At 41.0% G+C, this 27,697-nt stretch overlaps 1 protein-coding gene across 1 annotated transcript in view; it reads right to left on the reverse strand.

The window, feature by feature from the left end:
• Positions 1-126: 126 nt before the first annotated feature.
• aff2 (AF4/FMR2 family, member 2) overlaps positions 127-27,697 on the reverse strand; it is a 164,571-nt gene continuing 137,000 nt past the window's right edge. Inside the window, 11 exon segments of the mRNA XM_029441534.1 lie at positions 127-6,868; positions 8,581-8,804; positions 10,661-10,713; positions 12,677-12,770; positions 14,219-14,290; positions 16,653-16,789; positions 17,397-17,460; positions 19,396-19,517; positions 20,708-20,942; positions 25,280-25,395; positions 25,517-26,545. Coding sequence (XP_029297394.1) covers positions 6,747-6,868; positions 8,581-8,804; positions 10,661-10,713; positions 12,677-12,770; positions 14,219-14,290; positions 16,653-16,789; positions 17,397-17,460; positions 19,396-19,517; positions 20,708-20,942; positions 25,280-25,395; positions 25,517-26,545 — 2,268 coding nt within the window. The 3' untranslated portion in view covers positions 127-6,746.

Consider the following 27,697-nt stretch of genomic DNA (forward strand, 5'->3'; position numbering starts at 1 on the left):
GCCCAGTGTTAAGAGACACTACAGGTGAATAGGGTATATTTTTTTAGATGATAATAGATAACGCCATGAATCTTCTTCAGTTGATAACTTACATTAACACAAATAAGACCATGAGGGCAGCAGGGCCACTGGTTCAAACAGATTTTAATCCATATCTTAGAGACATTAAATATTTAAAAACAATGGAACTGCATCACAATTTCTGATCATCACAAACAACTTCATTATAAAAAGAACCATATAAAAGGCCAAAAGATAGCACTGATAGAAACAGAAAGAAACGGCTGAAGTTGTGCAACACATTTAAAAACACAATGCGATCCATGTTAGACAGACGTGTTCTCAGGTGTTGTTTTGTAGAAATCTTTACAACGTTGCGTTTAGCCTACGACTTTTCTGAGGCACCGTGTTGCTGCCCGTCTTAAAACCACCAAAGTCTGTCTTAAAACACGCTCATTTTAACACATTGGGATGCCCAACACTTGCCATGTAGCATTTTCACATCAATAAATGCCACATTAATTTTGATTCTGTTGTATACTTGAAATAAATAAAGTAGATTATCACGAGGATCGTGTCGACTGTGAATCTGCTGATTTAGGTTCAAATCAGCAGATTTACAGTCGAGGATTGTGATTAAGGCTTGTTTTGATAAAATCAGGCCCTAATGACCACTGATGGTGGGGAAGTGCTTCGTTTAAAAACAGCTACATAAGAGTAAGCTGAGCTGGGCCTATTCTACATGGAAACAGAAGGACGTGCTCAACGTCAACACAGCTCGTTTTGTAACTTCCTGATTTATGGGTTGTTTTTATCTGGGCCATTTTGAATCCCTGCATGATTTCACACTTTTGAGTCCGAGGATACAATAATAGCTATTAAAGTTAACTGCACATGGGGCATCAAAGCAACCTTGGCTTCAAAGGGAATATCACTGGTCGGCTGGTTAAAAGGATACTGCTATAATGTTTTCCTGTTTACTGTAACATCCAAAGGCTGTCTAACTGTTAGTTGAAGTTAAGCTCTTTGACTAACTTACTGATGAGTTTAATTTGATGATTTGTACGTTTGTCTTCTGTAAGGCCACTACATACAGAAGTCCTACTACATTATCCTGATACAAGCTTTATAGCAACTACAATACAAAGTGCCTGGTAAAGAAATGGAGCTTATTCGTTTTCTTTACGAGAACAAGAGAAATTCAATACCTTGGTCTGTACGTCTCAAGGCTAAATAACGAGACTCATGGGAAGGCGTATGAATAGCGTGCCACATGTCGACGCAATTTATACTTTTTCTTGTCATTTAATGTCCCATTCTCATTCAGTCTGTCTCATACGGTCACAGTTTTAAACATGTGCTTAACGTTGTGAATTCAATGTTCAACAACAACAAATCTACTTGTTAGGTTTAGGAAAAGATCATGGTTTGGCTTAAAATAGTATGTTTGTTAAGTAAATGAAGTGAAAGGCGTAAGTTAGGTAGTCAGCGTAAACACATACGGACGCACGGTCACAGTTCTGAACAAAGTGCTTAACGCTGTGACTTCAAACTAAACTACTTGGTTTGGGATAAAATAATAAATATGTTCAGTTTGTTTAGTGAATGGATTAAACAAACGGGATACAAGGGGTTGATTAGGGGGCTTTAGAATTACTATGCAGATATTTGAACTTTAGCGAGAGGCCGTTCCCCGTCTCGTCTTTATGCTAAGCTAGGCTAATCGCCTTCTAGTTTCTTGGTCCATACATAACACACTGACATGGGAGTGGCATCAATCACCTTGTCCAACTCTCGAAATAGAAAGCACATAAGCGTATTTCCCAAAATGACTTATTACAAAATGATTTGCCAAAGTGCTGTGTTTTATTACTGCCGAAGATTTGAAATCTACCACAGCAGGAGTAATTAAAAACAAAAAAAGGTCTATTCTTAGTAATTAAGCATCATTTAGAAAAGATGATGTAACATGTAAGCAGATATGTTCTAGAACTGACCCGTGTGCTACTGCCAGTGTATTAGTGTCTCCCTCCAGTGACCCCAACAAATGATTATTTTTGGGATAAATAGAGAATAATCTCTCTTAAATACTCGCATGACTCTGACAGTACAACTCAGGACAAGCACATGGAAAAACCAAACAAAGAAAAAAAGCATCTCTATGGTAGATCACAGGAAAAACAACTTTATTATCCTTATAAATAAATACTGCTCATTTACTGTATGAGGCAGTTTTGGCACTTTCCTAAGCAATCAAAGTGTATCTGTGATTTTCTGAAATGCAAACACATATTAGAGACACTCATCACTACTGGAGAGATTATCAACGTATTATCGGCTTGTACCCATCTGGTGTCAAAATATAAATCAGTCTGTTTAGCGCTCTATTGTAATCACACCAACAGCGACGTTGATTCTGTCACTGCTGCTTCTGATAAACAAGTTGACAACTGATAATGTAACAGGAGCTAATGAGATATTTAATAAGATGTCAGCAGAATAAAAGGCCATGCTGAGGCAGTCTGTCCCGAAATGTCTCCGAATATACCGACATACTGACATTGCATATAGTCAACAGAACTGTTGCATGAGTTCAACATTTACCATCATGTGACATGTAGCATAGTGAGATGAAACCGATGTTTCCCATGATGTCACCAATGCAATGTTTTTGACATTTTACAGCATATTATTGTATAAGTATATTGTACCGCTGCATATAATCAAAATAAGGACCATTGTGTGAAATGAACAATAACCATATAGCAACATCACTGTTTCACCATAAAACAAAACAACATCAAACATCATTGAATTGGACTGAGCAACACTGTGGATCAACTCTTGCCTTGTAAGGACGGAGGTCTGACAGTTAGTGGGTTTTGTTGGTTGGCTGTTGTAGAAGTTCATTGGCTCATTGGGACTCTGCTAATTTGGCTTCATGACCTCAAATCATTTTAGAAAAAGGCATTTTTGTTAAACAACAGGGAGAGGAGTTTCAGGCTTACAGATGAAGAACCACGAGTCCATTTTAAAGGAATAGTTTTGCATTTTGGGAAATACGCTCATTCACTTCCTCGCTGAGAGTTACGCCTCTTATGTCTGTGTGCTAAATATGGAGCTGGAGTCAGAAGCTAGTTAGCTTAGCTGAGCAGAAGACTGAGGCGACGTGAATAACGAGACTTCTATGTCAACATTCCCACTCGGACAAGAAATGTACGTATCAGCGCTGAGATTCTCTAACACTGACGCCCGGACATTGTTTTAAAATAACTTGTAAACATATAAACATTCTAATTAAGCCAATGATTTCTTATTTTATCCAGCCCTAAAACAAACTGGATACGATGTGTCAGTGAGATTTAGAGGTGCTAGAACTGTAGATAGATCTTGTTACCATTGGACAAAACCAAGCTGGCCGTTTCCCTTGGTTCCATTCTTTATGCTAAGCTAAGCAGCTGCTGCTAGCTTCATACTCAGCGAGTGGTATCAATCTTCTCATCTAACTCTCTGAATGCAGCGTATTTCCTAAAATGTGGAACCTTTCCTGTGAAGTGACTTGATGTTCTTGAACGTTATTACCTCCATCAGACTGTTAGCTTTTGCGTTGTGCATTTAAAGCGACTCTGTATTTGCAGGTGATGTAGAACATTCACACTGTAAATGACTGCAACAAGAAATACATTGACTGTTTTTTTTTTCCTTTTTCAAAATGGACACAAGTAGTTCTTGGTCTGAAGCTATTATTTATTGCATGCGATGGTTTACATTTTTCAGGCGTTTCAGACAAACCCATACCTGCTCAAATCATCAAGAAAAAAACCTCCAGCAACGAATGCAAATTTGACACGTTAAATCACACATTTGTCTTAAAGCCAAACCCTGGTGTCGTTATAAACGCCAGTAAAAAGCTTGTGGAAACATTTGATTTTACGAAAAACAATCTCATATTTATACCAATATGGTATGGAAAATCATTTAGATTAATTCTTTGTTCTTAAATAAATAGAGCAATTCCCACTGGACACAAATAGAGGCACTTGAGTTTCTTTTTTTTTTTTTGTCAAAGTGAAAATTAATTTTCACATCCGCATTGTCTTCCATACACATTCAGCGATGGTCAAATGATCCAAAACTTAAAAACTCATGCTCAATGTGCTGCATTTACAGAGGCGTAGAAAACAGATCCAGACTCTAAGTCTTTATATCACATGTGAAAACAGGAGGAGCCACAAGGAAACAAACTCTCCTCTTGTTTCGATGAGCCACAAAGGGTTAAAAGTCTGACTATGTTTGGTGCTGTGTAAATGCAGCCAAAGCCTGTGCATGGACACACACAGTCATACACACTCTCTCGCTCACACACACAAATATATATATATATATATAGATACCCTATTTTCTTGTTTCACTTCCTCATTCATTCACAAGTAATCATTCACAAGACACTAAAAAACAAAAACAAACAGTCTGTACATTATGGTACACACATCAGTATCGTCCCGTCAGGTAAGGATTTAAATAGACAATCAGCTGTACACATATACGCACTAACAACACAACACGACAAATGTTGGGACTCGACTACAAGATATCCAGCAGAGGATCTGATCTCATTAAGCGCTGCACAGATTTTTCGACATCAGGGGAGAAATGCCGACATGACACTTTCACCCTGTTTACTTGATCTGCACGTGGGTGGCGGCTTAATTAGAGCCAAATCACACTGAATCTTGTAGTTTCTTCCCCCCCGTAAGTGTTTGACACCTTAGTGGGTGGGTTACTATGGGAAATAGAACTGAGTGGAATTTCACAAAAGCCCATAACCAGTAAGAGAAGAACCAGACAGATGCTTTTTAAGATGGAAGAAAGTCCTCATTTGTAGGACGAGTGAATTGAGTGCTTGTTCTGCTGAGCTGTTAACTCCCCGTCCTGCCTCTTGACCAATCCTCAGTCTAGCTCAGTTAGTGTTCGGGTTATCTTGATTTGATTGTACAGCTTCTACTTAAACAAACCACTGATCCAGATCACACGTGAGTCACTCCATGGCAGCTGGGCGGAGTGAGGCGCTCCTGATAGATGCACTACATTAGGGTATCGAAGCTCAACACCCTTTTTGGACCAATATGTGCCAACAGTACTGTACAGGAGTATCAAAAACTGTCAAGTATGAATAGCTGGCATCAAATGTCAAATTCATTATCTTGTTTACTTATTCTTTGATTTCTGATTTCAGACTTTTTTTTACGGCAGAATCCTTGTATGACTGCTGTATTTATGTTTCTCTATATATTATTTTGGTATTAGCATTTAAACTCATATTGGCATAGTATAGAAAACTTTCAAAGAGCAACTGGCCCCATTTAGAGGTCTAAACGTGAATAATCAGAATCCAGAATTAAGAAGCAAATTTAGATTTAAAATGATAACCCTTAAGACTTTACTTCTGTTCGCTTTAGCGACACCTAGCGTAAGCATCTCTTAATATTGCTAGTCCTAAAATTTCATTCCAAAAAACACATTTATTGTTGACTGGGGCAGGAAACGATCTTTGAGCAGCTAGTCTGTCAGAAATACAACAGAAGAAGAGCAACTTGTGTGTCTGTATCTAGCTTCGTCATTGCTGCAGCTAAACATGTACAGACGCAAATATGCTTTCTCTTTAAAATGCCCGTGAAGAGCTGCTCTGCTCTTCTGGGTTATGTCATTGCATTAAAGCGTGAGCCATCTTTGGTTTTCCAAATTGCGTGAAATGTTTCCTGTGAATCCCCAGCGCACGTGTACGCCGCTCGAATCTGGCGCAGGAATGGCGGACTCCGCCACTGACAACGCACACTACTATATGAAAGGTAACTGACGATTGTAAATACATTCAATGGCTATAGCAGGATAAATGCCAGCCATAGATAGTATCAAACACTTAGTTTTAGGTGATGAAATTCTTAAGGATTCTAACGTTTTTTAAACATTTGACTGACTTCTTCTTATAAAGCAGTTTTGTATCCCTCATTTCTGTGTGTTGTTAAATTCCTGTAAGAATACACAACAGGCAGCTTCTAGCTTCTGACTGAAGCAGACGCAGAGACTAACTTCAGCCTCCATCAATTCAGCTCCTGTGGATGTAGCTGAGCCTCTTTTTCTTTCCCAGCGTGGTCCTTAACTAATGGATTGGACCGGTACTCCACTTGGATCAATATCAGCCTGAGGCTTTAACTCTAGTCCCAATCACAGACACGTTTCCAGGCCACTGCTGGAGAAGGTGAGCCTCTGTTGAGCTCCTTCCTTCCCTCCAGCCTCCTTAATCACATCAGCCTCTCATATATCTTTTTGAAAGTGATCATGTCTTAGTAAAAATACTTTTTAAACTTTCCTCTCTGCTTCTTGTTTCTATTCAGAGACATATATAGTCCCTTTAGGAATTTAAGCTACCTGCACTGATATACAGTTTCTCCAAAAAGCAGCATCAGCCAAATGTTTAATGTGCTAATTTGTATTCTGTGATTCACAGTATAAATCCCCCAAACTTAATTACTGTTCAGTCCTAATTGCAGGTGAATTTTAGCCCAATTAATCCACCCAGTGTACGCCGTTACATTACTGTAGGTGGTGTCGGGTCATTTGAAAGATCCCAGTGGGACCTGAAGCATCGTCATGAGTCTCATCTCACTTGTTATCCCAGTTCTAGCTCCAAGGCCCATTTCTTTCTCTTATTTTTTATTTTTTACATTTTGGCTGGGGTCCAGTCCTTACAGCAGTTGAGCCTCTAAGCGGAGCCAGTGCAGCCCCTGCCTGATGTATCGGACCAGCTCAGTCATGCTGCTCTGCTGACTCAACGCCTCCATCACTGAGTCCAGCTCCTGGAAGAACTCTACAGGAGGGCGAGGGAGAGACACAGTTACTGAGGGTTACTGTCTGTGCTGCTGCTTGTGCTGAAATGAAAAACATAACTACAGCATCAAGAGACAAAGTCAGGTCAGTCATTCATCCAAACATAGACACAATCAGAACTTGGTTTACAACACGAGCAGTAATCTAATTAATGAAAATCGACCCCTAACTTTAAATATTTTGCTTAATTTGGTGACTCAGGCAACATTAAATGGACTAATTAACTATTCCTTTCTAAAAGCTAGTTAGCTTAACACATGGTTTGGCTCAGGCAGCATGATAGTAATCTTGACATCTTGTTAGCATGCTAGTTAGCTTAACGTGGTAGCTGAAGATTGTTTATCTGATGCTTAGTCGGTCGCTGCCAGTGATGCAAAAATTCTAGCTAGCATGTTGACATGTTGTGAGCTGGTTGATGTTATAGCTAATAGCTGATGGATGCCATGCCATTGTTCGGACGACTCATTATTCCAGAGAGTAAATAGTCCAAGAAATTGGACCCATTAGCCTGAAAGCCTATTTGACAGCCTCAAGTGTTCCGTAAACACACTCACCCTGCAACAAACACAAGCTCATGTCTTTTTTTGAATGATGTCATCTACTATGAATGAATGCTATGACCCACCCTACTCTGCCTCTGATTGGCTTAACTTAACCCAGTGGTTCCCAAAGTGGGGGGCGCACAGAGCTATTACAGGGGGGGGCGCGGCAAGGCTTTAGCCCTGCTAGCATAACATGGACAAGTTTGTGACAGGGCTCCCAGGGGGGACTCGAAAATATTCTTATCGACAAAAGGGGGGCCCTGCAGAATAACTGCCCTAACCAATCTCTCTGAAATGGGGAAGGTCCAATGACGTCATTCTGCATATTAATAAGCCATGTGCTTCTGTTTGTTGCAGCAGAGTGTGTATTTTAGGATCAATGGCCGTTTGTTTTCAGGATAATGGCTATCGAACAAATGGGCTTTCAGTCTGATGGGACATTTCTCTGAGTATTGTTTTGGAATAATGGGCAGTCCTGAGCTGAGGATGTGAGCTGGTGATGGTGTAGACAAAATTAAGTATAAGCGTGGGCTGTGTTGAGTGGGCGCAGGTAAAGAGGAGGGGGGTTCTGGGACACTGCAAAACTCAACCAAACAGCAGTTATTGCACGGGCCCACCTGGTGACCTTGTAGACTGCACTCCTACACATCTTGAAACAATGTGTCTTTTCTTTGGTAACACAGGTCAAGGGACATCATTTCTCATACCGGTGGGATCAAGGTTGAGTATCTGCTCTTAGCTTAGGTGAGGGAAGGATTCAAGGATGCTTTTAAGGTGCATCAGGTCAGAGAATACTGCGAGAAACACGTCTAATATAACAACTATTTATAAGACTAGTGGGGCTCGATAAGCAGGGACTATTTCATGTCTCACTACTACTTCTAAACATTAGAGGAAATATAAATAACTATTTTTCTTGCCTTTAGAAAGATATATTTGTGTATTGGTGTTCATTAGTAACAGTTCTGTCTGTCATGACTTTTAAAAAATGTTTAACTTTCAGCTTGTCACTTGTTTTTTTATTTACAGGTTGATATGAAACATTTCTTTAGCCTTAAAGATTCATCTGACTACTGTGTGTGACTGAGCAAATGGCCAGTTGAAGAATCAGCAGTTTATTAAGAACATGTAAAGTCATTTGTGGTCCTACCTTGGCTGTCAGTGGCCAGTCTGTCAGCCGTCTCCCAGTGTTCATAGCTGCGCAGGATGTTGTTGGTGATGTTAACGTGACTGGCAGCCATGTGGTGAATCCGTTGGGGAATAGCCACACTTCCCGACGAGCCCGGGGCACCTCCAGATCCTCCTCCCGCTCCTCCACCTCCGCTGCTGGCTGGGGAGGGGCTGAGTGAGAGGGGAGATGGAGTCCCATTGACCCTGGAAAATATAGAGAGGCAGTGAGTCCCAGTAACACCAAGAGAATTAAACAGGGAGCTTCTGTATGCTGGAAGGGCTTTTGAGTTACTTGATAACATACAAAGAGGAAAGTGTGCACTCAAGTCTGTCAGCCAAGAGTTTAGTTGTTACATATTAGACTTACTGGCGTCAAGGATGTGTCTGCTTAATGCCGTCTTTATTAGTTTTCTATTTTTAAAGATACGACTGCGAAAAAGTGCTTGACTGCAGTCGACAGCACAGAACAAGAACAGCATTATTAAGTGGGTATGGGTAAGAGATAAGAGACTGATTCAGGAAGAACAAGATGGAAAGTAAAAGATTTGCCAACCAAACCAAAACAATGTGCCTAAAGGCTGTAAAACGTAAAGCTGAGAGGAGCTGTAGAGCCGGTGACGTGACACCTTCAGACTGCATGTAGTCATCTGATCTTTAACATACGTGTTTTGATTAGTGCAACTTTAACTTAATTTACCGATGATACAGTATGTTAATGTTTATAATAGGGTTGTCACAGTGAAAGCTTTCCCCCTGCAGTGATTAATGATGCCATTTTTTGTTTTTGCAAATGACTTAATTTATCCTGATCTTGGTATTATATAAATATGCTTTATTGTATATGGTATACTGTTGCTTTTTAAATGACAAAGATGACACCGTTTTAAAACAAAGTAAATACTTGTTTATCGTTAAAGGCAGAACATAGCAGGGCAACGAGGCGCACACTTTTTGTCCGGTTGCTGTAATACAGAATCTCGGTGAAACGTCAGTCGGTCTTCGCCCCGCTCCTTCTCCACTGTGATTGGACGGCTGGGTAAAAAGTGACGGATTAGTGCAGCGTTTACATAAACTAAAGTCTCGGCAACCAGAAAAGAAACGCAAAACGTGCAGCGCTCAGTGCACAATATCAGCTTTAGTCTACCTGCTGCCATTTGTAGCGTAGTGTAAACACGTGGCACTCTTTAAGCAAAGACTTAAATAAAATGCACTTGCCTGAGGGAAAAAATAACAATTTATTTAACATTCATTACGCACGCATTCAAGTGTCAAACAAGAAGTGCTAAGCCTGCTGAGAAATAAAACAAAAACGAGAACATAGCGTGTGTGGCTGCTGCTTGCCTTCCCCTGTGGTTGGTTTGTAAATAGCTCAGTATTGCGATATTGTGGTTATCGCGACAGCCCTGTAATGCTGTGGAGATGAGTCAAACTAAATGACAGTCTTTGGTTTTGGAAAGAACTATAGCAAGTACAAAAAAGAGAGTGATCATTTCATGCCATACAGCAATAAAAAGTGTTGTATGTGAGAGTGTGTGTGGCATGGCTGATCCAGTGTACAGTAACGTCAGTCCTGTCAGATCACACTGCTCCCTCTGCCTGCCACAGCTGGCTGTGTGGCTCTGCCAGTGATGTAAAGTCTGTGATGTGGCCTTGACCATTGCTGACCCAACGACTTGTGCCTGACACACACACACACGCACAGGCACACACACACACACACACACACACACACACACACACACACACACACACACACACAGCTCCTCCAGTCCTGCTGTTGTGCAGCGTCAGAGCTGTCCAAACTCATTAGCTTCACATCCACTGCTCCTCCATCTATCATCACCCCTTCTATCCCGGCACTCAGCAGCCCCTCCAGTCTTCTCCTCCTCACATCTACAACAAATCAATGCCTTTATTTGCTTCCTGAAGGGTTTGTTTGAGCAAGTGGCTGTCAGGAGGCGCCATGATATTTAGCAGCAGAGCTCTGTTGAATTATAAATTCTCAATTATCTCTGTGAATGAAGGGGGGACATACTGAATGTGTGTGAGTGTATACTCACTTTCCATTGGTCCTCCAGGGAGAGGGTGCTTGGTGGGAACTCTTGGCTGAATTCTGGGTCACAGAAAGACAAATGTATTAAAACATTAATTTTGTATGGCTTACACTTACAGTATCTGCTGTAGGAGATACGGGAAAGAAGGAATAGAGAATGAAGGAGAAATTAAAACATGCACCAGAAGTCATACTTTATACATTTTATCTGTCAACTATGAAACTACAGCCAAAGGAGCTGAAAGACTGAAACAGGGAAACAACTACCCTGGCTGTGTCGGGAAGTTACAACATCTGCCTACCAGCACGTCAAGCTCAGCAGAGTTATACCTTGTTTGTTTGTTTAGTACAAAACCCAGTTCAGCTGCTATAACTTCAGCAGACTGCTCCCACACATTGTGAAGTGGTTGCAGGTTTAAACACGTTTAACGTTGTGAATTGAAACAAAACTACTTGGTTAGCTTTAGGTTGCGTTTGTTTCGTAACGTAATGGATGTTACATATGTTGCGTAAGTTAAGTTTGTTGCGTAAGTTAACCTAACAAGAGTAACTTAAAACAAGTAAATATCGACTTCTGGTTTCACGAACAGCGGTCCCTGGTTGAAGCCCAGAGTTTGTCTTCATGCTACAGTACGTCACCTGACTTGCTCTTTTGATTTAATAATTCCTACGCCCACTAGAGGTCGCTACTGAACGATTTTGAACCTCCCTGCAGTGATCCAGCTGACTAATAAATAAGGAAGTGGGTGCAAAACACAGGAGCCAGGCTAGCTGTGTCCCCCGCCTGCTAGCGGCAGCTTCATATTTAGCAGACATCTAAGATATTCTCTTCTAACTCAATAAAGTGAGAAAGCATATTTCACAAAATGTTGAACTCCTTCTCTTTCTATTAATTGGTTTAACAGGGTTAGCACTTATTAACAAACATTGCTGTTTGGAAGCAGACATTTACTAAGTGATAAATAAAGAGCCAGTGCCTTACAGTCGTGTGCCTCCGCCAACTAGTTAAGTTGCAGTTTATTCCTGTCTGTCCAGACTCATATGTAGTGAACACTTTGAGGGAATTTAACTAAATGTATCGCATGTATTTCTTAGTCAAATGTAAATGGACGTGTGTGATTCCAGTGGATAATGTCCAGTGAGAAACAACCTGTCTACCTGTCGCACAGACGGACCACGGCTGTCGCCGGCACGGAGGCAAAACGTAAAAGCTCAACTAACTGAATACATTTTAAAGTAATTACCTTAAAATATATATATTTTTACTAATGCAGTAGGTTGAAATAGAGTGATTAATATCTATTGGCGTTCTTTTCCCACTAATACATTTTAACCCGTCATTTAATCAGCGACATAACAACCCTCTGTAGATCAGACATCAGCTGAAAGTCTAAAATATTAATGTTAATATAACATGAGCCGAACCCCACTGAGCCACCAATTTGCCCCGTACAGTATGTGTCATTTCTAAACATTAAACCGTATGTAATGTAACTCAGTGACAAGCACTTAAAATCCACATTAATGTGTCATGTGGATAAGTATATTACAGAACTGTTTTTGTGCCATTTCCCTTTTTAAACGAACTGCTCAGACGGCTTTCAGCTTCTCTCTCTGTCAACACGTTGTGTGTGTGCACAGCCTGCACACACAGACGCAGTAAACCCCCAGTCAGTCCCTTCCCAGGAATCCAATCCCATCAATGCAAATGCGGCACTGTGATAATGACATCCTCAGTAATTAATTCAACTAAACATAATTAATCAAAACAAGCACATTAAACCCTAACAATCCACTGTGATGATTGATGGAGCTAATTAATACATTAATATCAAAGAGAAAGAATGGATTTTAATAACGTCATGCAAAATTAATGCACAGGCACCATGAAAATGAATATAAAATGTATTTGAGGGATTGAAATTGGCTTTTTATGTTTTTTTCTTCCACAGAGGGAGAAAATGAGAGAAGAAAATAAAGTCTGTGTCCAAATGTGTGTGTGTGTGCAATCTGTGTGTGTTACCTTGAAGTACTCCATGAGCGACCGCGAGTACTTGACAGCGTGGTCTTTCTTCAAATGGAACATCCTCAGATACAGCAGAGACAGACAGCGGTTACTATGGAAACAAAACCATTAGAGAAGGCAGATGAGTCCGCTGCACACATTCCCTTTAAAGCTCCTTCCTCAGTATTGTTCTCATGTCATCCACACAAAATGCACCCAGACTTCAAACACGCCCCACAAGTCTGCATGGGTTAGGAAGAACTTCAGTGAAGTAAAGAATGTGGGAAATGTATAATGCTAATATAAAATCCACATCTTTGTGAATTCATTCATTTACAATTGACAAGCCGAGCACGCAGAGGGATATAGAACACCCCGAGATGTTTTTGGATCACTGAGGGTTTAGCGACTCGGCTGAAAGTGTATGTTTACGTGAGACCAGGGGTTACAGTGGGGTCCGGCAGGTCGGGGAACCTAAACGGCCGGTCCACATAAAAAGCTATTTTAGATCCCTCATGTGTCTCACGGGACAGATACGCTTCCGTTTTATTAAATCTATCAATCAACACTGACTCCGTGAGGCGCGAGGCGCGGTCGTACACCTTTTTAAATTGGGGGCTGATTTTAGGGGTACCAACAATATACATAGAACAATAAACACAAATCATTCAGTGTTAACGTACGCTTCATATATCTCTGCCCAATGAATAGTTTCCAGGGTCCAGCTCCAATGAGGGGCATAGACAGCGGTTTAAATCACACACACATCCCCCTGTACGTTCACATCCACGCTGAACCACCACAGGAACAGATTGGTTCTTAAATGGTACGGACAACTGATTTAAGAGTTTTTCTAGGTAGAGTGTTGCAGGACTGTACTACAAGTCATGCAGATTGTCTCCGCTGGGGAAAAACACTGGTTTGACTTTATATTAATAATGATTATAATTATATTGCAGTTTCTCACTCAGTGTGTTCATGCAGGTCGACAGTGTACCATGACCTACAGGCAGCCGCTGATGTTCCCATCTCTGTGACTCCTGACCTGCACTCCTAATCAACGACCACTTTGCATTTGCAAGATGTTTTTTAGCATCCAACTTCAAACCATTCCCCCTTTTGTCACATTGTTGGCAGCTGTACTGATGTTTTCTAATTGTTTCAATACAAACACTGACGGTGCTAAATGTGTTGGGTTTGTCGCCTGCTGCTTTCAGACAGCGCTGTTCAAATCTTCTCTTTTGTCTCTTCTCCTTTTTTTGTGGATGAAACCACAATCCGTACTTTTATGCCAAAGGTAAAAAGACGTGTCTGTATTTCTCCACCAGCATTTAGACCCTCATGTACTGTAGAGGTGTAATGCTGACAGACAAGAGGGGAGAGGGAAGGCATGTGCTCCAGGATGACAAACTTTTTTGGTGGCAGATTTTATCATCAAAGTTTAGGAGAGAAGGTAGAATATAAAATAACATTTTGTAATGAAATGAAATGTTTGACCACTGCAAATGCACTTTGGTGTTTTGGTGTGTGCATGTCATCAATAAAAAAACAGAATCATACCACAACACAGCTAGTTTCTTCTCAGCGACGGTGGCTGAATGGCTGGCGAAGTTCTTCAACCTCATGGCGTACCTGCGGAGGACCGACGCTCATTACTCATCTGCTGACATTTCCACTGGTTTACGGACGTGAAATGTAGACACACTTTACTTTTCTCTTAATACTGAATACATGTTTACTCAAGGTTCATTTTAATTAGAAAATAAAGGTTAAAATCATTCAAGGAGCTTTCTGAACAGAACGAATATAAGACGGGGGCATAGGCAGTTTGTGATTCATTTCTTCAGCTCGCTGCCAGCCAGCCTCCGCCCTGCTGAAGTGCCCTTAGGCAAGACAAGCTCCGGGTCAGCTCTATCTGACTCTGTGGGAGGATAAATGCGTCCTTTGGTTACTGATTAGGTGTTTTAAAAGATGCTGTAGGGTGTCAGCTGTTGCCTCCCGCCCTCAGTGACCGAATGTGATTGCTTAGCGAGGTGGTTAATCAGTCAACATGAAACTCAGCAGTGACAAGTGAATCAAGGGAGAGCAGCAACACTTTTAGACTTCATTGAAAGATTCTTGTCCTTTCTCCTGCTCCCTCCTCAGGGAGGCCAGAGGCCAGAGTCACAGATCAGCATCTTGCTTGAGGACACTTCAGCAGGACGGATGAGTGCAGACAAGCGGGGCTTGAACCTGAGTCCTTCACTTAAAAGACTTTCTCCCACTACAGCACCCTGCTGTCAGCTTTCAAAGGAAGCAGTCATTTGTTATTTTGGGTTTGCTCTCTTAAAGTCGCACTAAGTGACTTCACACAGTGGCAGCTCTGAAAGGCTGAACAACAGCAGAGATGCTGTAATGCAACACAAGTTAAACTCTGCTCATTAGCAGCTCTGCAGATGCTTTTAGACAACAAAGATTTAAAAAAAGACAACGATGGAGAGTCCACACGTGTCTGAGTAAAACACCGGCTTCACGCTAATTAGAGTTTATTCCCAAACTCAAGTCTGTTATTTTCTGTGGGCAGAGAGGTGAACACAAGTAACCACAGAATATTATTTTGACTAATAGGCTAAATCTATAACAGGTCAGCGAGGTTAGGCTGATAAGAGACGTGTCATTTTCTACATATGAATCCTGGAACAATATCATCTGGAAGCAATGTTATGGGAAATGTGCAGAGACGGTGCTCACGGTAAGTAGCCGCTCATTTACTCTGTTTTTAGGGAAGAATTATGGAATTACAGCAGATACACTCACTGGCCACTTCATGAGGGACACCAAGCTTCTGCTCAGCTCTGCCATATATTCTACCTTTACAGTTTATAAAGTTACATTCGTGTTGATATCGTCAGAACTGTGTAGCTTCCATGTCTATAATTGAGGTCATAGTTAATGGTGTTGTAGTGCTTGACTGCATCATTTTTTTATCTTCCCTTTTTACATGCATGAGGAAGAATATTAGAAACTGAATATAATGCAACACCACCACTAACGACGACCTCAATGCTTAAACATAGAATTGAAATGACACCTTGATGAAAACAACCCTGAACATTTCCAGCATGATAAAGTCTTCATGCCACAGCATGAGATTGCACAGGTGTACCTAATAAAGTGACCGCTGAGAGTAAAAGCTGTATATCTGGTTGTAATAGCAGCCAAAAATTATTATGACTGTAAAAATGACAGAGATCAATTTGAATCTTTTTCTCCACTTTAGCTGACTTTAATACCTGCCTGTTATTTACAGTCTCAACAACATTGTTTCCACTATGTTTATAAGACAAACGTTTACTTATATTTATGTTTCTTTCTTTTGATTGCTGGGGTATATTTGTATGGAGTAAATGTCTACCGTTCGATCCCCCAGTCGGAGCTGGAGGATGTGGCCCGGAGAAGGGAAGTTTGGGGTTCCTTACTGGAGCTGCTGCCCCCGCGACCGTGATGGACATGTCTACTAGTGTTAGTGGAGGGATGAAACCTTTTTTCATCATTCATTATCATGATAGTAGCATCAGTTTAATATTATTTCCTTTAATGATATATGACATAATTCTACAAGTGTTTCAAGTGTCCCTGAACTTATTTTGTTGTTATAGTTCATGATAACAGACCTGCGAACGCACACGCACAGCATGTTCATGCTTTCTGTTTACTGTTGTGTAAAGCTATACTAAAAGGGCTCTACAACAATAATAATAATAGAAATGACCAAAGCGATTTAAGGCATTTCATATACGTCTTTAAATCCAGGAACTTTCTCCCAGCACCCAAAACTTTGATGGACTTCCATTATATTATAATTAAAGTACCATTAGGGATATATGTGGTGCCTAATGTGCTTTAGTGCTTTGAAAGAAGTCATATAAATCATCACTTTGGATCTTGTGTTTAAACGTTGTTTCTCTGTTTCACTTGATGAAGTCACTTTTCTGTCTGTCCCCACGTCCAGTACCTGATTAGCTCCACCGTCTCAGAGTACATGGTGTACGGGGATTTGGCCTCGAGTGGATCTCGCTCCATAGCATTTCCACACTCTATGAAGGAGAGGGCGCCGTCTGCGTAGTTCACCGCTTTACCAAACTTGTCCATCTACAGAGAGGAAGAAAACAGAAAGGAGAACATATGAGTGACGCAGAAAAAGCAGAAGTGTGACAACGAGAAAAATGAAAACAAATGCAGCAAAGGAGAGACAGAACACATTAATACAGACAGAGACTGAATAAGTCTTCGCAGCATTGTGGCAGACGCACTCTTTGAATAATCTCCCGCTGAGATGCAAATCCCCAGGTAAATATGAGGAAACAAATGCGTAAACACAAGATAAATAACAAGTTAAATAAATCTCATTTCATTGTTCGGGAGGGGATCAGATAATTCTTTTGATATTGTATAACCTTGCAGACATCATCAGTCCTTGAATGCAATGTTCCCTTGGAGACAAATGGGGCAATAAATAACACAAATTATACAGTACAGTACTTGATACGAAATAGATTTTCATTCTTCGGAGACTCGTACACACACATGAGCGAGTGCACACATAATTAGAGTCTATACTGCAGATGTTAACATTGCTTGTTTTCAAATCATTTTCTGTGCGTCTCTTTCTGCCTCCTGTATGTTCTCGAGCGTAGAGGTGTACATGTGTGTGTGTGTGCGTGTGTGTGTGTGTGTGTGCGTGTGCGTGGGGCCTTACCAAAGCATCAGCCTTGTGCTTCAGTCTCTTGGCCTCCTGCATGTAGTAGTCTGCACTGTGGACTCTGGGAACACAGAGAAAAAGAACATAAATAGCATGTTTGCTCTGACACGTCGATTAAAAAATAAATAAAACTAAAAAGCCTGCAGAGTGATTTACATAATCACTTGCAGTGAGTTATATACAGTAGCCTACATACCTCAGGCTTAGTGTAACCTTAGTCTCACAACAAAACATGTTGTTTCATGAATAATGCACGAACCCTTTGGGACAAATAAGTAACAAGATGTATCATGTCTCCAGGTTGCATCACCACTGGACCCGTGCTGAGGTAGTTACAGATACTTCATGTAACATACAGATGAAGATGGAGCTCCTCCCTCTAATCAGACCACTTGTTTCAAGATAAGACACGTCAGAAGACACGTTTTACTCTTTAACTTATCATTATGAAGTAAATGTTGATTGCACAATGTAATGACTGTAGAATAAAGACACCATCAGTGTTCGGATTGGTTCCCTGTAAGCTTTCACTCTGCTCCCTGCCACCGGGTACCATCTTCCGGGAAGATGAAGGCACGAAGCTGCCAAAACAAAATGCAGTGTGTCCTGCGCAGTGTTGCCAAGTCTTTTCCAAAGAAGGCAACTAGCACGAGCTCCAAAAGACGGCAGATGACAGACAAACTCAAATTTGCATATTGGTGACATCGTCACACTTTCATTTGAATGAAGCTTAGTGGTTGTGTCGGTTGCAGCGAGGGAGAAATGGCCGAGAGGAGAGGGAGAGCAGCATTGGATGAATTACAATATAATATATTACATTAGATTGTCTGAATAAGTCGCTAAATTAGTAGTAGGCTCCGAGGAAAACAGAAAGCCATCTTGTTGTCTAAGCAACAGCAGCGCCAACAATAATACCTCAACCTCAAGGTTGAAGAGGGATCTGTTTCCACTTTAAGACCTCAGAGTGCATTTGAGGTCTTCATTGTTTCCTATAATCCGAGACCCAACCCAGGATGTGAGTCTGACTGCTCGGGTTAGTCTCAGGTCGGAGTCAATATGTCTGATACCTCCCGTTATTCAGAGTGTCACAATCATTACAGGAGGACAAGATAGAGTGTTACTTTATGTTACGTTCCTTTAGCAGGCGCTTTAGTCCAAAGTGACAAGTTCAGGCGGCCACCACTGACTAAAAGATATTGCACGGTTTGTCCTTTTTTGTACATCTGATTGCAATCATACATGTGGAAAAGTATAAATGTTGCCATTGCACCAAGAACACAGCAGGCGGAACAAAGAGAGAAAGAAAAATACATTTTCAGAGCGCAAGCTGCCGGTCCTCCAAACGTAGGGCAAGGAGTGTAAACGTGACAGAGAGAAAGCGTATGTGTGATTTATTATCCCAGTCTGTCAGAATAAATGCTCTTCAGTTCCCACAACTCTCTTCAACGCTTATCATTTCACTGGATCTGCTTGTGGCTTTTAGTGCAGATGTTTTGCAACGAGGATCAGTTGCACGGAGAGCGGGCAATTTTGGTGCAACGGTTTTTATATTGCCTCATTTAAATACGTACAAATAGTACAGGGAGAATTACACGTTTCTTAAAATCTTATTTGTGCAGGTTTAGCGGCCGCATAAGTCGTGCAATCCTTTTCTGAATCCGCCCGACTTTACAGTTATTATACTTTTGTTGGATAAAGAAAACTCTCCAAGTCTTAATTGAATGTATTTAGTTACCTCAGCATGATTAACACGATGCTTCTGATGCAAAAAACAAGAGACGTAACATTTATGCATGCAGTCCCATGTAAAGAGCAGACACATGCTGACTCCTAACGCAGGAAATCCAGGGATTACTTATACAAGCACGGTGCAGACGGCAACGTCTTATGAGCAACAACGATGATTAGAATGAAAATGTATTTATAAATCGTGACAGACTTCACAAGCATCAACCTGATGCAGTGTATAAGTACATATTGCTGTGCTTCTACATACGTGTCGCTGAATGACAGTTTTGGCCGGCGAGGTTCGACCGGTTCCGACCACACCTCCGAGTCTGACTGTCCGTTGGCATGGTAACCGTCTCCGCTGGGCTTCTCGCCGTTGGTATCAACTTCCTGAAGTAGAGAAGGCATTCAATCCACGGTTATAAAAGTATCACAGCTACTTAAACTTTACTGTTGGCTCACTTTGTTAATGAATAGTGTAGCTGGCACATCATGAGTCGGGGAAGATGGAAACAAAGGAGCCTCAGAGCGAGTTGGTTAAACTGATTCAACCGTCTCAAACTAATGGTCCTGAAGTCGTGCGTGTAAATACTACCCACTGTTTTGCTTTTAAACTCACTTTGTAAATTCTTCTGAAAAACTTGTGAAACTTAAGATGGAAATCTTAAATTTAAATGTTCTAACTACTTCTACATTTAGTCCTTTCCTGGGAGCTGCTCTTCATTACATGTCCTGCTTCATGCATCTGTCCTGCTGTCTCGATGCATTACCTGCTACCGTACAACGAAGTCATTACGTATATTTACTCAATAACTGTACTTTGAGGTACTTCTTCTTTCCATTTAACTCCACTGCAATTCAGAGGCAACTACTTGTGACTTGTTTTACTTACTATATTTATTGTATAACTTTAGTCATTTTGCAGATTTATATTATAAAGTCAACTGATAAATGATTGCAGGTTAAGCTACCCAGCAGTATAATTAAAAGTTCCCCCATCTTTACCAGCTGCCACATTAATGCAAACATAATTGTAACCCAGTAAAATAATACATATTATATAGTATTTCATAGTATGAGTACTCTTCCTTTTGTACTTTAAGTATATGTTGATGCTAATAATGCATTGGCTTTAACTTGGTGCAGATTATCTTTAAACTGTAGTATTGATACTTTTAGTAGGTAAAATATCTACTTCTTCCACCACTGAGCAAAACACTTATAGAACAACGTATTTGAGTGACTTTGGCTCCTGAAACGGAAACTGCAGGTAAGGAAATATGACTGAATATAATGTTGGTGGAGATGTGTGTCATGCTGTAGATCATGGCATGTCATTAACTCCAGAGTTATTTTTGGAACAGTGTCAGTGCCAGGTGAGAAACTCAATTTTGCGAGGACATAATGCCAGTAGCCTACTATCCCTCCAAGATACTGCAGTATACAAAGTGAGGACAATGAAGCACCAGAGCCTGAAAACTAGCGAACATGCTTTCTCTCCAGTCGTGTATATTCTAATAAGAACAAGTTTGCTTGTGTAAATGTTAAATATACAGTAATAGTACATTTTGAGCACTTACGCTGCCATTTCTTGCATGTGATGACGCCTTGCCTTCACCTCGCCTGTGTCTGTGTGAGGAAGTGGAAGTGGAAGAGGAGGAGCAGGGCAGCATCCCAGCGGCGCCGCCCTCCTGGCTGAGAGAAGAACTGCTGTCACAGGTTCGTTTACGAGGGGGAGCGTCAGAGAGCGGGGACAGGAGGGGTGGAAGCAGCTTGTCATCGCGCCGTCGAGACTGCTTCCTGTTTAGTGAGCTACTGAACACACACACACACACACACACACACACACACACACACACACACACACACACACACACACACACACAAAAAGGACAAAACAGTTTGATTATTAATTTATTTATCGTAGCTGAATACGATCTTTTAACTAAATGTTTATTTACAACATGTGCTCCAATTAGTTGGCTAACTTGTGCTGATTGCTAAAGTGTGATTCTTCAATTTAATTACCACCCTACCCGAGTGGCATGTGAGGATGAGAGGTGTGAGACAGTTCTGGTTGGCTAATAGTGATTGTGCTTCAGGTCGTGCGTACATCAGTCATGAGTTTGGTTTGTTAAATCTTCTCCAAATATTCACAAAACCAAGGATCACAAATAATATAATACAATAAAATACACCTTATCAATCCGGACTTTGTCAGAGTAGAGAAGATCATTTTGCATTTACATTAAAACAAATGCAATTTTTGTGGAGAATCTTCAAATGTTGTGCAAAAATGACTTCTACTTGCAAATGCACTCACTCTAGTGATGCGTTTCAGCCTGAAACTATTGAGCACAAGTGGAAAATGTTTCTTGATTTTAAAAATGTAATACCAAAGCCAACAAACTATGTGTATCAGTGACTTGTGTTGACGCTCAAAACGTATCATTTTAGTAGTTTAGTAATCTTTTGTTTGACTTTTCCTGACGCTGTTTTCTCTTGCTCCTAAGATACAGACCAGGTGTCGGGTCCTGAGGTCCCGCTCTGTACCAGAGCTGCCTACTGCGACCCTGACACGGATCCTCTGAGCTGCCCCCTCCCCTCACCCTCTGACCAAACTCTACTAATGTCCTCATATTAGACTGTATTTCTGTCATTGTTCCTACTTTCCATTCATTTCCCATGTCGGAGGAGGACCTGTCTTTATATTTCCTCTCCCAATATTTACAGTTACAGTATGTACAATGTTTTTATGTGTGACACGTTTTGTCTTTATGAGAGCTTGGACCGGGTCAAACATCTGTTTGATAATCGCATAATGAGACACTGATATATAAGACAGGATTTGGTGCAATGCAAATGAATGGACTTGATTTTACTGTCTGTGTTTGCGATCACAATATTTAATCAACAATGTCAATTCTAAGAGCCAAACTTCCAGCATGTAAAAGCGTACTTCTGAGCTCACCATGTGTAACTATGTTGCAGTTACTGAATGATATTTTCCTTCTAAAATTGTTGTACTTCTGCCTTCCCTGCTGGAGCATCGACCATTAATTCCCTCAGTAGCCGTATTGTTGCTCCTGTGACTCATACTGTTTGCAACACAACAGATAATATTTTTATGTTTTTCCTCTGCCTGGAAACTCTGGGGGTTTGATGCAGCGAGAAAAGTTGCTGAGCTTGCAGAACAGAGCCCCGGGCCCCGACATTAGTGATAATATACAAAACCAGGGAGACAAAGACTAATTAGCTGCTGTAGAGCGAGCAGTGTGTGAATGTGTGAGTTATGTGTGTGTGCGTGTGCTTTTGTGTCTGTGTTCAGCATAATTGATGTGTGCATGACTATGCTAATTTGTGTGCATTTGTGTGTGTGTGTGTCTATCCTTAAGTGGATGCCGGTGTGTGTGTGTGTGTGTGTGTGTGTGTGTGTGTGTGTGTGTGTGTGTGTGTGTGTGTCTCTCAGAGATATTTTAAAGGGATAATACCTTGAGAACATCACCAAAGCACAAAATGACCACATTATATCCGCCAAATATGCCATTGCAATACATTTGCAATGTACAGTTAAATATTTCTGGTTCAAAGTCCAACTTAAATTAAATAGTTGTTTTTGTCTGTTACAGAATTCATATCTGCTCTGCAAATCACCGAGTTCTCCTTTGAGTTAAAGTCACAAACCAAAAGAAAGAAATGTAGATTTCATATTTTTGGTTTCATGATGGCGCCCCTATCTTTCACTTTGTAGGAATACTTTTAGACTGAAGACTTGGTCCCAGGTTTCCTGCTCAAGTCTCCTTCTTATGTAACTCAAAAACATGAGCACACATCTTGTTCTGCACCATGGGTCTTTGAACGAAGACAAAACAAGCATTCCCCGGGGAAAAGGTGCACTGCAATGTCATTAAAACAGCCTTTTTTATTTTTAGGCATAACGCCAAAGTCAGACCTTTTTTCTCTCTCAGAAAGATGTTGAAACACTCACTTATTATTATTATTATTATTATTATTATTATTATTATTATTATTATTATTATTATTATTATTATTATTATCTCTTTAGACACATTCAATCCTGTGAAGGGCTCATTGCAAAGGTGTAAACACAGGGATAATTGTACCTGTAGGCACACCTAAATGCCTTTATTTCACATGGTAATTATGTATTTAAAATGACCGACACAGGTCTTCATCAGGGTCATGGCCAGCAGCTGCGCGCTGCTTCAATCTGCAACTTGTTCTATTCCTGACTGCACACACAATGACTACAGCGTCACCTTAACCTTCTATAGTTCCATACATTCAAAAACATTTTTCATGTTATTCTTGAACTGAGACTTCACAGAAAAGAGTATTTCATCATCACTTCACTTTATTTGTGAAGCTTTGGGCTGCAGGTTTGTATGAAAGGTGAAAGTTGAGTTTCTAACGTCAGTTTTGAGGTTAACTAGCTGGTTAGCTGCAGCACATTAAGCAGCATATAAACTGACCTGCAAATGACCTTTGGTTCGTTCAGATGCTAGTGGGGTCTTAACTTCTTAATATCAGTAACAACAGAGTCTGCCCACATGCTACAGGAAGTTTGTTCACTTTGTCAGCCTGCCGACAGCTGTCAATCACAACCAACATGGACACGCCCCTCCAGTCAGCTGACAGGAAAAGAAACATTTTTGATAGTTTCTCAAAAACTGTTTTTCATTTCATTTAGTGGTAAAAATCTATTGAATAAGCTTTTTAGAAAACACATTGACATTAGGATTTTACAAAAACAATAAGGGATGACTTCAGATTCAGAAGACTATTTCTGGCCCTAATTGAATTTCCATGTGTTCCAATGCTCAACACACAACTTAAACCCGATCATTAACATGTCTTCTCTAATTATCTGATATCAACAAACAACCTTTCTGATTAAACAGAGTGATAATAACTGTCAAAAGTCACAGTTTAGAAATAGCTGAAAGGGTCTGAGCAGGATAATCACATCATCCACTTTACAGCTTCCATAAAAAGCCTCTTAGATGATAAACACTCTGAGACGTCTGCCGCACAATGTCGTGGTTCAAGTCCAGGTCACCCCCCTTTCCCTTCCACCTCTCCCTGCTGTACACTCTTTGATAACGCTGAGATGCTATAAAAACATTTCCTCTGTGGATGTCACGCTGAGGCTTATTTATAGCCACAGCCAGCTTAGTCTGTTTTTAATAATTCACATGGAAAGCTGAAATTCAGTTTGTGGTTGCTGTGTCACAGCGTGGATTGAACTCACCTCTCCGGTGACTTACATCACCTCATTAGAAATGTTAAGCCTTCCTAAAAATACTCTGTAAACTTGTGTCGATTACCTCTGCTAGTGTCTATCCCAGTCACACATGGATTCATCACATTTCTGTCATGTCATGCAGCCTTTGTTATTGAATTCACAATGAGCATGAATACCTGTTAACTAATGGCACCTACACACGAGGTCCGATTGCTGAACTGATCTGTGTTGTGATGCGGTATCTTGAAGTTGTTGTGTTTTGCACATCACTCAAGTGATCAGCACCAGGGGGTCACACATTACAAGACTTTACTAGGAGGAATCCCCGACGAGTCTGTCTGCTCTCCGGAAAACACTCGTGAGAAAGGACCACACACAGGAGGAGTCTAGAAGTTGGCGATCTCAGACCTTGTCTTTGAAAACTTAGCGATCGTCTCTCACAGGAGTGAGTGCCGATTTGCTTCTGACTTTGGGTTTTTGTCGCGATCTCCAAACAGTGCCAGCAAGTGTAGTGTAAATGACATGGTTTGGAAACATACTAGTAGTGCTGTGGAGCAATGCTTCTATAGTCTCTTGTGCATGCGCATGTCAACGTTTAGGTGAAGCAATACATTGTCCTGCCGAGGGTCTCACACTATTCCTCTGCCTACACATAAGTGGAGAACTGAAGAAAAGTAGCTGTGCGCCAACAAAGGCAACGCAGAAGAAGATCGCTCGGAAGCAAACACAGATGTAAACAACGCTGGTTTCAAACTATTCCAAAATCTCAGCTTTGCAAATGTTTTGTGAGGAAGTAAACACATTCAACAGACTTCGTGTCTCAAGGATACACACAATGTAGTGCAAACATAACTTTTTGTCTGGTGTATAGTACGTTAACACTTACTCTGTCGAGCTGTTCTTGTGGTTGTGTATTGGAGAGATGCAGGGTGGGAGGAGCTGACAGTCTTTGTCCAACCGCAGCTTCTTATTGCCGTTGACTGATGAGTCAGTGTGGTCCGACTGGAACATAGAGGACAGAAAACACACAATATCTAAGTACAGGATTTACATTTGAGAGAGAGAAGGACACAGATTAGAATTTAAATATTGGAGAATTCAAACTGAGAATCCCGTGCCACACCTTGTGTTTCCTCTTGCTCTTGCTGGTGTGTTTCTCTGTGGGGACCACCATGTTTCCAGCTGCCTGCCTCCTGTGTTTGCCTCCGTTCTCTCCTCTCACCGTCCTCCCTGCCAGCCTGGGAATACTCTGCTCCGGCACAGGGGGGATGTCCAGGACCCCCAGACCTTGGCACACCTTCTCTCTGTCCCTCCCCGTCGTCCTCTGTCCCTCCCCGAGCCCCAATCGTTCTCTGTCCTCTCTGTCCATCTGCCTCTCTCTCTCTGTTAATCTGTCTCTGTCACCTTGCCTCTCTCTGTCCTGCACTAATCGCTCATTGTCTTCTTCCTGTTTCTCCCCTTTCGGTAACTTCTGCCTCTCTCTCTCAGCCTGCTTCTGTTTTTCTCTCTCGGCCACCCCGACCCTCTCCCCCTGTCTCTCCCCGTCTCTCCCATCACTTCCGTCCCTCTCTGATGTTCCCACTTTGGATCTTTCCACCGGACCCTGGCCAGGCACCCTGCTGAGCAAGCTCAGGTCAATTTTCACCCATAAACTCTGAACCTCTTGGTATTCCCTCAACGGGGACAGAGGCACCTCGTGTCCAATGTTGGAGGGTGGCGACATGGGCTCTTTGCACTGCCCTCCCAACCCTCCAGGATCAGGAACAGAGGGGCCAAAAGAACCAGTTGTGTTGCTAATGCTCAGGGTGTTACAGCTACTGGTGCTGTTACCACCAGCGCTGATGCTACTATTACTACTGCTGCTACCATTACTGGTCACGCTGCTACCATCTTTGACTCGAAGTCCCTTCCCTCCCAATGTTCCCACACTGCCAGCAGAGGCGAGGCATGGGAGGAGAGGCGTGTGTACGTGCGTGTTGGACAGAGTCTGTGTGTTAATCGCAGAGCGTGTGGTCTGAGGTGGCAGAGTGGGGATTTTGATGGCTTCCTCTGAATCAGAATGGCATTCGGACGAGGAGGAATCTGTTTCGATGAATTCTCTGGACTTGGGTGTGATTTTGGTGCTCGGACCTCTGTGTTTCCTCTTGTCCTGCTTTAGAGACAAAACATGACAAATGGGACAAAAGGGAGGGAGCTTTGAGACGATTGAATAATACTGCTAATAATTCTTTCTATGACGACCATGCATTATAAGCATACTTATAATGCATTGCAATCTGCTTATAGTACTGTCTAATTATAGTCATAAGCACTCATAACATATTTATAATGCTTTACAACAATAATCAGAACATATTATAAAGCATTTTATAAGGACTTATGAGGTCAGGCAACATTTTTTATAATTGTTGGTCACAGATTGTTGTAAGGATCCTAATGTATTATAATTCCCATAGTTGTGATGCCTTATAATCTTTTTATAATGCATTATTGTGTGATTATAAGTTACACTAAGTGGTTAGTCTGCTTTCAGAAAAGTGAAAGAAATCTTTAAATCTATGCAAGAACACAAAAAGTAAAAATAAATAGTTTTTACAAAGCAAGCAATGACAACTCATATACAATATGATTATAATGCATTATAATCATATTATAATTAGGGCTGTTGAATTAGCACGTTAATTGCGATTAATTAATCATTGGAAAAATAACGCGACAAAAGTATTAACGCAGATTTATCACGCTCTTAGATGCCCCTGACTTTTGCACCCTACCCCCGGAGCAGTAATTCTTGACCTTAATAGTAATTATAAACTGTTTTATAATGTGTAACACATTATAAGTATGTTTATAATAGATTATAGATATGGGCACTATCCTGAGAAGCACTGTGGCTGCTAATCAGGAACGTCCCCACAAAAACATAACATGTAACTTGTAATCTACACCCTCCACTGTGTGAAATACTAAACTACTATGCTTTTTATCTTTCACGATCTCAATGAGTAGCTTCTACAGATATGCTGTCAGCCAATGCATTTTTAAGCATCTGCGAAAGAAAAAAACCACAAAGTATAATCAGTGAAGCTGATGCCTTTTCTTAAAGCTGCAACACATGGCTGACTGCCTTAAGTGACCTTTCAGCCCTTCAAACTGTCAAAGTGCAGATTCTATATTTTTCATTGTGTCAACAAATATCATTAAAATACCAAAACCAACAATGTGTTAGTCCATCCCCAACATCGGTTCTTACTGAAGACGTACACCTTTTTAAAAGCATCACAATTTCCTCATTTCCTAAACA

This window comes from Cottoperca gobio, chromosome 10 (genome assembly GCF_900634415.1).
Source record: "Cottoperca gobio chromosome 10, fCotGob3.1, whole genome shotgun sequence".
Taxonomy (NCBI): Eukaryota; Metazoa; Chordata; class Actinopteri; order Perciformes; family Bovichtidae; genus Cottoperca; species Cottoperca gobio.